The sequence below is a fragment of the Trichechus manatus genome, unplaced genomic scaffold, assembly GCF_000243295.1.
Source record: "Trichechus manatus latirostris isolate Lorelei unplaced genomic scaffold, TriManLat1.0 scaffold00070, whole genome shotgun sequence".
NCBI lineage: Eukaryota > Metazoa > Chordata > Mammalia > Sirenia > Trichechidae > Trichechus > Trichechus manatus.
The window spans coordinates 12992146-13004103 of NW_004444006.1; the positions used below are offsets into that span (position 1 = coordinate 12992146).

At 35.9% G+C, this 11958-nt stretch overlaps 1 protein-coding gene across 5 annotated transcripts in view; it reads right to left on the reverse strand.

Moving 5' to 3' along the window:
• Positions 1–11958, reverse strand: part of ABCB7 (ATP binding cassette subfamily B member 7) — a 133018-nt gene that overhangs the window by 65156 nt on the left and 55904 nt on the right. For 4 of the 5 annotated variants that reach the window (XR_002824659.1, XM_012556601.2, XM_023734696.1 and 1 more), the window contains 2 exons: positions 10690–10770; positions 8657–8743 (listed from right to left, as the gene is read on the reverse strand). Coding sequence is in view for 2 of the 5 variants with exons in the window: in XM_012556601.2 (XP_012412055.1) it covers positions 8657–8743; positions 10690–10770 (168 nt within the window). In the remaining 3 variants the exon portion in view is untranslated. The remainder of the gene's footprint in view (positions 1–8656; positions 8744–10689; positions 10771–11958) is intronic. The other variant, XM_004380166.3, reaches the window with a different exon arrangement.

Consider the following 11958-nt stretch of genomic DNA (forward strand, 5'->3'; position numbering starts at 1 on the left):
AAGTAGATACAAGAGACCAAAGGGGCGGCTTCTGTCCAGAGGTGAGATGGGAAGGCAGAGAGAGTTAGAAGCTGGTAGAATGTTCATGGGGAATCAGGGGCGGAGGGGAGGAGTGTGCTGTCACAGAATGGGGTGAGCGGTTGATGTCTCACGACAATGTATGTAAAAAAAAATTCTGTATGGGAGACTAACTTGAAACGTAAACTTCATTTAATTACAACAATTAAAAAAAAAAGAAAGAAGGACTTCACTCACTATTGCTGGCTGTGAATATGGAGGAAGGGGCCACTAGCCAAGGAATTCAGGGGCCCCTAGAAGCTGGAAACAGTTGTCAGCTCACAGCCAGCAAGAAAACAGGGACCTTGGTTCTACAACCACAAGGAATGGAATTCTGCCAACAACCCAGATGAGGATAAACAGATTCTCCCCTACAGCCCTGGGAAGGAAGGCAGCCTAGGACCCCTGGACTTTAGGTTGGCAAGACTGTAAGTGACTCCTGGCCTCCAAAACTGTAAGAAAATAAATTTGTGCTGTTTCAACCCGCTACACTGTGGTCATTTGAGGACTCTAGCTGTTATGGATTGAATTGTGTCCCCGAACAATGTGTGTCAACTTAGCTAGGCCATGATTCCTAGTATTGTGTGGTTGTCCACCATTTTGTGATCTGATATGATTAGCCTATGTGTTGTAAAGCCTAACCTCTATGATGTTAATGAGGCAAGATTAGAGGCAGTTATGTTCGTGAGGCAGGACACAATCTACAGGATTAGGTTGTATCTTGAGTCAATCTCTTTTGAGATATAAAAGGGAAAATAGAGCAGAGAGGAGAGGGACTTCATGCCACCAAGAAAGAAGCATCAGGAGCGGAGCGTGTCCTTTGGATCCAGGGTCCCTGTGCTGAGAAGCTCCTACACCAGGGGAAGATTGATGACAAGGACCTTCCCCCAGAGCTGACAGAGAGAGAAAGCCTTCCCCTGGAGCTGGCGCCCTGAGCTCAGACTTCTAGCCTCCTAAACTGTGAGAGAATAAACTGTTTGTTAAAGCCAAAAAGAAAAAAAAAAGAAAAAAGAAAATGAGGATGGAGAATAGGGGAGAACTGAATAGTTTATAAAGAAGTTAAAAATAGATTTAGGACTTGAGTTATGGATTGAATTGTGTTCCAAAAAATACGTGTTGAATTCCTAGCCCTTGTACCTGTGGATGTGATTCTGTCTAGAAATAGGATTTTTCTTTTGTTATGTGAATTAGGTTTTGCCAGTGTAGGGTGGGTCCTAAACCTAATCACCTGGAGTTACAAAATGACCAGAATAGACACAGAAACACACAAGACAGAGGCCATGGAATGCCAATGAATGCCAAGGATCACCAGCAGACATCAGAAACAGAGAGAGGCTCACAGAAGGAATAGATGTGGCCAAGACACTGATTTGGACTTCTAGCCTCCAGAACTGTGAGAAAATAAATTTCTGTTCTTTAAAGCCAGAAAGGAAAAAAAAACACTGTCTAAAGAGTAATGGAAACCCTGGTGGCATAGTGGTTAAGAGCTACAGCTGCTAACCAAAAGGTCGGCAGTTCGAATCCACCAGGCGCTTCTTGGAAACCCTATGCAGCAGTTCTACTCTGTCCTTTAGAGTTGCTATCAGTCGGAATTGACTCGATGGCAACAGGTAAGGTTTAAACAGTAATGATATGATAGTGTAGTGAAAAAAAATCACACACAGTGACTTAAGGAAAGGAAGTTATTCCTCAAGGGTAAAAATTCCAGAAGTAACCAATGGTTAATACCTTAAGGTTTTTTTTAAGCTCTTGTACATAATAAACCCAAAGTATGAAATTCTTTGATGTTTATCATTTTCACAGTAAATAGAATTTAAAAGATATTTTAAAAACATAATTGTAATGAATATACCATGACAACACAGCTCCCTAAAATTTAATTCTATAGAAAGAGTATAATTAAAGGGCCTGCAAAAGTAGGAGTAAATTTATTTTCCTAATGGAATATACACAATGTGTACTTCTGAGCTATAGCTAAATACTCTCAAATTTAAAACATAGTTGGAACTGATACTTTATGCCTCATTACAATATAAAACTAGTACCATGTTAGTATGATGGATAAAAGTTTTTAGAAAGGTAGTAGTTAAGCACTTGGCTGCTAACCGCAAGATCGGTGGTTCAAACCCACCAGCCATTCAGGAGGAGAAAGATGTGGCAGTCTGCTTTCAAAGATTCACAGCCTTGAAAACACTATGGGGCAGTTCAGCTCTGTCCTTAGGATTACTATGAGTTGCTCCAACTCACAGCAACCCTATACTGGAATTAGCTAGCCATAAATAAAAGAAAGTAGATTCAGGAAGAAAACACAAAGGTGACTAAGATCTCTGAATAGTAACAAAATCTTATTTTTTTTAAAAAAATGAGTTTGGAAGAAAAAGTAAAGAGGAGATGAAAGTAACTGAAAACAAAACACACCAAAAGAAAAAATGTGTGACAGAAAAAGAAACTTGACTGATATCAGAAAACAATATTTATTCAATTAATAAATTTATTTATTGTTAAACACATGAGGACAAATTCTTGTTAATATCCCAGAGGTACACCTAATATGTGATTTATTAAACCACACGATTTTTGACAGATTTTAAAATATTTATTTATTTGGTATTAATATATAACTTCATAAGTTTTACGAGACTGGACAGGTAAGAAGAACTTGTACACTGGAAGACAGAACAACACAATCACAGCAAGATGGACCAAAAACGAATATATATGAGGGAGTGCTCAATTCAACAGTGTGAACTGAGGGAGGGATGTAGTGCCGTACAGCCCTAAGCTCTGTAAGTAAACATTTATAACTCATCAACATGTGAACAGGGCACAAGAAGAAAAATTAAAAAATAACACAACTGGAGCAGCTCATCTGGTAGCATTTTGAGATATAAGATAACTATATATTAATAAATTTAATGCATGTTCTGCTTCTAAGATTAGTAACTTTATATCTCTAACCAGAAAGGCTTGTCAAGCACTAAAGCAATAGCAATTTTTTCTATCAAGAGCCCATTCCCTCCAAAGGGAATGAAGCCTACTGGGCTTTGATAAGAAAACGAAAGAATAAGAAAAAAGAAAATGAATTTTAATAAAGGTAGTATCTTTTCCTTAGCTAATAAGGAATTTATCTATGGATTCTGGTTTTATACACATTCCTGATTCTTTTTAAGTTTTGGCTTCAAAAAATTTTCTTATTGTTGTTAAAATATATATAGCACAACATTTACAAGTTCAACATCAGACATTCCCAATTCTAACAGCAAGCAATGTACTAACTCACAGAATCAAGAGACTGGTTTAAGAAGAAATTGCCTCCTTTGCCATCAGACCAGAAGAACTGGGTGGTGCCCAGCCACCATTAATGAACATTTTCATCAAAGATTCTACAGAAGAATCCTGATCAAAAGGGGGAAAATGTAGAACAGAATTTCAAATTCTCATGGACTCCAGACTTTCTGGAGTCACGAAGGCTGGATGAATCCATGAAACTACTGCCCTGCGATAATGTTTAAACCTTAAATCAAAAATATCCCCCAAAGTCTTCTTAAAACCAAACAACAGGTTAGCTTAACAAGTAAAAAATGCTCTTTTAAGAACTATCTATATGGGATCAAACTGATAATAGCAACTTGAAAAATTAGATAGAAAACGAGAGTGAGAACGGTTGCACAACTCAAAGAATATAATCAATGTCACAGAATTATACATGTAGAAACAGTTGAATTGGTGTATGTTTTGTTGTGTATGTTCTCAACAACCATAACCAAAAAAAAGTACTTGGGGGGCAAAACTAGTGGAAAGGAAGAATATACAAAAAAATTTTGGAAGGCTATTTTTTTTGTATAACAAAACATTTGGCTATAGGCCAAATGTTTGCTACCTAAAGGACTAATTCAGCAGAGAATTTGGAACTAAAATCAAACCAAACCCGTTGGTGTCGAGTCGATTCTGACTCATCGCGACCCTATAGGATAGAGGAGAACTGCCCCATAGAGTTTCCAAGGAGCGGCTGGTGGATTTGAACTGCTAACCTTTTGGTTAGCAGTCAAGCTCTTAACCACTATGCCACTTGGAAATGCCCACGATTTCTGGGATAAGCAAACTGTTCAGAGAAGAGAACATCTCCTCGACTCAAGCAATATGAGAAATAATTTTAACCACTACTTAAATCCTGTTAGGGATAATAAAGGATTGATGAAAGCCACTTTTCAAAAAAAGACAAGCAAGTTGAGTAGATTTCTAACTAAAACATCCAGAGAAGCAACTGGAAAACTTACCACATTACTCGGCATATAAGTATAGTGCATTTATGGATGGAAGAGGAAAGGATGCATTAATTGTTAGGAAAAGCTTTGCAATTATTGTTACTTCTCTGTACCGAAGTGTTTGTTCTCCAAGCTCTGTTGGTCTGAAACCTCAAAGAAGAGCTTAACCAGTGGTGATTAGACCATAAGAAAAAATGGCTCATGCTACATGAGATGAATTTGTACTCAACGGTCAATTTAATAATTTACAATAAAAAGTAACTGCCAAGGAGACTGATATTTGCATTGACCAATCAGTGAATTTTCTATCACCAAAGGAAGTCAATTTTAGAAATCAAATGAAGATCAGAAGGCTGCCTAATGGTATATGAATTCAGAGCTAGAAAACAACCTCCAAATGTAAACCTGGTATTCTTGGACACTGGTCTGTGTGTGCTCACTTATTTTGTCAAGCCTGGAGACTCGTTAGTCTATTATCTTCCTAATCCTCCAGTATTTAATATATCAAGCCGCTGTTTCACTTCTTCTGATTACATCAAGATTTATACTAAAGTTCTCTGATTCCTCTAGTAAGTGGTAATGGTGGTAATGTTTTTTTAAAACCACTAACTTCTGTCTCCAATCAATGAGGATGTGTTTCTAGCATAAAAAGAGTATGTTGACTTCTGGGGATATGGTGGCATGAGCAGGTCTAAAATCCTGACCCTCCCACATGAGCACCAAGAAAAGCAAGTAGAAATCTGCAATCTCAATGTTGTAGAAAATCTCAACTTTGAAAAGTAAGCAAAGGATTGCGACAGCTGACCACACACAGAAACAAGAAAAAACTGACTTTACAACATTGACAAAACTTTTTGTGCTGTCTCAGTCCTTTCCCCTACCACCACCTAAACAGTGAATGCAGTGGAGGCAAAATACAGCTTGCATTCTCAGACAGGAGGCCTGATTTCTGCCTTTGAAGTAAACAGGGTAGACTTTGATGGTGGACTGATCAGTGTGTCTGTTCTGATCTGTCTGGAACTGAAGGACTGAAGCCATGGTCTGGCCTGAATCAGAGCTCACATACAATAAGAAAGGAAGCAGTAAGCAAAAACTGAAGGCTGTGACTGCCTCAGAGTCTCTTGTAGAAATTAGCACTTCCAAAGGCACTGGGTATATACACAGATATGAAGAACTAACATATTGTAATATGCTAAATGTGCTACCTTCAACAAAAAATCGTAAGGCACACAAAGAAACTGGAAATAATGGACCGTTTGAAAGATCAAGATAAAGGGAGAGAAACTATCTCTATGGAAGCCCCAATAATGGACAAATTAAACCAAAACAAAAACCAAACCCGTTGCTGTCAAGGTGATTCCAGCTCATACTGACCCTATGGGAGAAAGTAGAACTGCCCCATAGGATTTCCAAGGAGCAGCTGGTAGATTCGGACTGTCAACCTTTTGGTTAGCAGTCAAACGCTTAACCACTGCACCACCAGGGCTCCCATGGACAGATCAGAAGAATTTAAAACAATATTAAATACCCAAAGAACTAACTAAAGGAAAACACAAAGAACTAGAGAATCAGAAAAACAAAACACAAACAAAATGAGATTAATAAAGAGATTAAAAAAAAACAAAACCCACTGCCGCTGAGTCAATTCCTACTCATAGCGACCCTATAGGACAGAGTAGAACTGCCCCATAGGGTTTCCAAGGAGCACCTAGTGGATTCGAATTGCCGACTTTTGGTTAGCAGCTGTAACTCTTAACCACTACGTCATCCGTGTTTCCAAAGAGATAGATACTATAAAAAAGAAGGCAAACAGAAATACTAGAACTGAAAAATAAAATAACTGAAATAAAAAATTCAGTGGAAGAACTCAACAGCAGATTTCAGCTGACAGAAGAAAAAATCAGTGAACTAGAAGATAAGGCAATTGAAATTATTCAGTCTGAAGAGCAAAAAGAGAAAAGGATCAAGAAATCTGAGCAAAGCCTAACGAACTGTGGGATATCATCAAGTAAACCAACACACCCATCATGGGGATCCAGGAATAAGAGAGAGAAAAGGACAGAAAGAATATTTGAAGATATAACAGCAGAAAACTTCCCAAATTTGACCAAGGACATGAAGCTACAAATCCAAGGAGCTATACGAACGCCAAGTAGGATAAACTAAAGAGATCCACACCAAGACAGATTATAATCAAACTCTTGAAAAACAAAGTGAGAATCCTGAAAGAAACTAGAGAAGTGAATCATCACACATAAGCGATCCTCAGTAAGATTAAGTACAATTTCTCCTCAGAAACCTTGGAAGGCAAAAGGTAGTGGAATGACATATCTACACTGCTGAAAGAAATGTCAACCAAGAATTCTATATCTGGCAAAACTGTCTTTAAAGAATGAAGGCAAAATTAAGACATTCTCAAACAAAGCTGAAAGAATTTGTGATGACTAGACCTGCATTGGAAAAAAAACGCCAACAGGAGTTCTGCAGATAGAACTGAAAGGACACTAGACAATTACTCAAAGCTCTAGGGAGAAAAGAAAGATCTCCATTAAAGGTAATTTCATAGGCAAATAAAGGACGAGTTTCGTGACATTTTTTGTTTGTAACTTTAGTAGTTATGTCCTACATGATTCCAAAAGACAAATACATAAGATATAATTATAAATTTATTAGGCACATAACGTATAAAGATGTAATTTATAATAACAAGTACATGGACGATAGGATAGTGGTATAGGAATAGTTTTAGTATGTTACCGAAGTTTAAAAAAAATTTTTAAAAAACCAAGCCTGTTGCCGTCGAGTCGATTTCAACTCATAGTGATCCTGTAAGACAGGGTAGAACTGTCCCATAGGGTTTCCAAGGAGTGGCTGGTAGATTCAAACTGCCAACGTTTTGGTTAGCAGCCAAGTTCTTAACCACTGTGCCACCAGGGCTCCTACTGAAGTTAAGGTGGTATTATTGCAAACTAGGATGTTATAAATTTAAAAAGTTAAATAAAATCCTCATGATAGCTACAAAGAAAATATCTAAAAAATACACATAAAAAGAAAAGATTAGGGAATCAAAAAGATTCACAATAAAATAACACAAATGATGGCAATATTGGAGGAAATGAGGGCAAAAGAGGCACAAAACACACAAAAAACAAACAACAAAATGGTAGAATTAAGTTGTACCTTATCAGTAATTACTTTCAATGCAAAAGGATTAAACTTTCCAATCAAAACGCAGAGAGAGGTACAATAGATTTAAAAAGTATATACTGCAATTAAATCTTTTTATATCAGTGGCCTTAGTGTTTAGCATGTCTGTATAATGATAACAATCATGATAATGATAAAAATCATGGATAAAACCTGTACATCAATGTTGACTGCAGCACTTTTCACAGCAACCAAAACATGGAAACAACCGAAACGTCCATCGACAGATACATGGAAAACAAAATGTGCTATATACACGCAATGGAATATTATGCAGTCAGAGAGAAATTAAGTTCTGATGCATGCCACAACGTGGATGAACCCTGAAAACATCATGCTGAGCAAAATTAAGTCAGTCACAAAAAGACAAATACTGTATGATCTCATTTACGTAAAGTAAGCAAATATATATAAACCAAAGACTATTAATGGTTACCAGGCATGGGAGAGAATGGGGAGATTTTTTTTGGTGGGGGGCGGACAGTGAGTTTATGTTGATGGTGGTCGAATATTTTGGAAAAGGACAGCAATAATGGTTGTATAGCATGAAAAATGTAATCAATGTCAGTGAATTATAAACGTGGAAGTTGTTATATTGGCCAATGTTTTGGTGTGTATTTCCACCACAAAGAAAAAGAAAGAATATGGATAATTAAGTAAATGGATCAGGTAGATGGAGGATTTACCATGAAGTTGGGAGATATCCTAGGATCTTTCTATACTAAGTGTATAGAAAAGGAAAAATTAATCTTAAAACACAGGCACATGCATGCACACACACACACACACAAATTACTTGTAAGTGCTAAATCTAATTAATCCACTTATTTATAAGGCTACATTACATAATAATCTCAACCAAAGCTATTTTAAAGAACTAAAGGTTTGAGTTGATAATTTATAGAAGTTTTTTCTTTTGTAGTGAATAATAATTTTTTATTTGTTTTAAGCCTGTGAAAGTATCACCTATATAACTAACCTTGGTCAAATAATAAGTTTTACATTAGAAAACCTGCAGTTATATGAGTCAATCAAAATACTTTGGAACATAAAACTCTTAAACATATACCTTCTTTGAAAGCACAGTCATCAACAAGAATTTCCTGTTACTTGTTATTGTCTCTTACCCCTTCTTTTGGGTCTGTGTGGAGTCCTCCTCCTGCATGACCATGCCAACATGTCCGCTTTTCTATCAGTGGCCATGCCTGGAGAGCCTAGTTGAAGATAAGACCAAGAAGTTCATTAACTATTATAGAATTTCAGATCTTTAAAAAGCTGGATAATTTGCTAAAGCATATAAACCGAGGATAATTAGAAATACCTCTTTAACAAACCTTAATTCTCGGAAGTTACTTAGAATGACTTTGAAATTAATGTTTAAAAGATTTAATTTGTATTACACTTCTATTTGACTTATACTGGCTTTTTTACTGTCAGTCACTACTTTAGTGCTGGTAATCTGTTACTCCACCATTGGCAAGCAAAATACAATATACAGTTAATTATACTCCACTTGCTTTTCATGTATATATACTTTTGTTTTATAATTAACATAGCTGAGCACAAAACTGACTCTTTTATTATTATTCTGATTCATATACATATCCAGAAACAAAGTTTCTAATACTTAACAGTCTCTCTTAAGCTATAGTCATTTGCATACATGTTTCTGTTTTTCATTTTATACTGAATATTTCTTACAATTAGGAACAGTCTCTGTTATCTTTGTGGATACATAGCACAGTGTCTTGCATAAGGGCAGGGTATGCTTCAATGCTTGCTGGATAAGCTTAAAAAATAAAGCTAATCAAATCTCTCAACTATTTTTGAAAATGTGCAAACATCTTACCTATTATAAACGCATTAAAAAACTGAAAAAGGCCTTAAGACTACTGCTCAGATTAGAGAAGTCAAAAAATTAAATAATTTGGGAAAAATGTAGTAAGACAGTAAAAAAAATTAGGCTTAAAATTTAGGCTTGTTAATATCTGAAGTGTTTTCATAATTAAAAAATTCTTAATAAAATTCATGGACTTGATGTCAGTAGTCACAATAATCAATAACTAGCCAACAAAAGCAATTGTTCACAAACACAAATGTGTATCAATACTGAATTATAACAGTATCAGCTCTGGGCCAATCTATAAAAATGGAATTACAAAAACCAAATGTGCCTTCTTGTTCTCATTGGTTGAGATACAAAAGTAATTGCCATAAATGGGTTACTGAATTTTGGATCAACAATCTTAAAGCATGTTGTAAAGGAAAGACATCAAAAGGTGATTTTTAGTTTGACAATGTCTCTTTGTGACATTATTTCCTCTAAAAGACTAAGCAACAAGCTATATCAAGGAGTCTGGTGAATACCACATAAGATAATGAGGTCTTCAACAAAGACTAAAGTATAAATAAATCTAATAGTGTCATGTACAATGAGAAGACTAAACACATTTTCTCCCTTTAAATTCTGATTTAATAATGAGATACCTAATTCATTTCTATAGCTACTGCATCAATTACAATTCCTTGTATGTTAATGGAAAATATTTGTAAATTAAAAAGAAAAAAAAAAGGACGTACTCAGAATTTAGACTGTCTTCTAATTTTCTAGCACTTCTCTATCATGGAGAATTATTTGGCTCATATTAAACCAGGGAATTTTTAAAGATATCTTTCACTTACAACGTAAAATAATGCTCATCAATATGTAAACTGAGCATCACTTACACCATGGGCTCTAATAAGCTTTGAGTCCCTTGGTATTCTGCAATCTGAACATCTTCTAAGGTAAAGAAATATCACTCACTTGAAAAACTTATAGCATTCCATATTATTAGATAGAAATTACCAGGATAAACTAAAGTCTCAATAACTTCCACTACATTTATCAAAGCTTTCTGTAAACATTACTCTAGCTGACATTGACTGCAAGAGATTCTGACAGATTTCTCTAGAGGTAAAAAAATACAAAGACTTTCTTCCTCCATTTCTAGAAGCAGAAACATACCTTCTTATTCAACTCACGAGTAAAGAGAAAAACACGAAAAGGGAAAACACTCAGGAAATGTAAAATATGTAGTAAATTAGTATAAACTGGAAAATGCTCCAAGGGCTTGTACATTTTTCCTAGATATATGTAGAAGTGGCAACTTAGTCTTACCTTTGCAGTATCTAATAACTGCCTTGAATTGTCCTTCCCCAATCTCTGCCATGTAGCATGTCTTAATGACTCTGGGATCTGCTGAAGAAAATGGTGAGGAGAGGGGAGAGGATCCGAGTGGACAGTTAATAGTCAAAGATTATTTCTATTATCGTCCATAAACATACATAAAATCAAAGCCATAACCAATGTTAGATGCTTTCAATACATGACTAAAAAAACAAAAAATAACGTTTGTAGTCCAGGTATAACGTAATTTATATTACTCGTTAAAAATGTCAAATTGGATTTTCTTTTCATCCCCTTACTCTCGAGGTTTCACTGTTTCATAAAGTCTTCAACAGCGTTCCTTTCTAAAATTGCTGTTATGCTCTTTAAAAACATTCCTCTTTTGTTCTAACTCTACTTATTGCATTTTCTTATGCTCTACCTTCTGTCTGTTTCCTTTTAGGTCTTAATCTGAACGTTAAACTTAGATACTGATAACAAAATCAGTTCGCAAAATATTTTCGATGAATTCCACTGAAAGTTTCCCTGGGGCATTTATTTTCTTGGTAATGCTCCAAAAGTGGAGTTGAAAGCAGGCAGAATAAAGAACAGACACACATACTTCAGAAATACACTATTAATTTAGCGAGAAAAATTCCCTTCTTCGGTCAAGTCACTCCCAAAAGGGAGATAATAAGCCTTCCCTAAGATATAAATGGAATATACGGCTGGACCAAGGTCTAAATATAAAAATCAATTGTTGCCCAAAGGGATCTACATAAATGGAAAAACATACCATGCTCATGGATAGGCAGACTCAACACTGCGAAAATGACAATTCTACGCCAAGCAATTTACAAATACAACGTAATCCCGATCCAAATACCAACAACATTCTTCAAAGAGATGGAAAAACTAATCATTAACTTTATATGGAAAGGGAAGAAGCCCCGAATAACTAAGGCACTACTGAAGAAGAAGAAAGCTGGAGGACTCACACTACCTGACTTCAGAACCTACTATACAGCTACAGTAGTCAAAACAGCCTCGTACTCGTACAATTACAGATACATTGACCAATGGAACAGAATTGACAACCCAGATGTAAATCCATCCACCTACGGTAACCCGATCTTCGACAAGGGCCCAAAGTCCATCAAATGGGGAAAAGACAGTCTTTTTAACAAATGGTGCTGGCAAAACTGGATATCCATCTGCAAAAAGATGAAACAGGACCCATACCTCACGCCGTATACAAAAACTACTTCAAAATGGATCAAA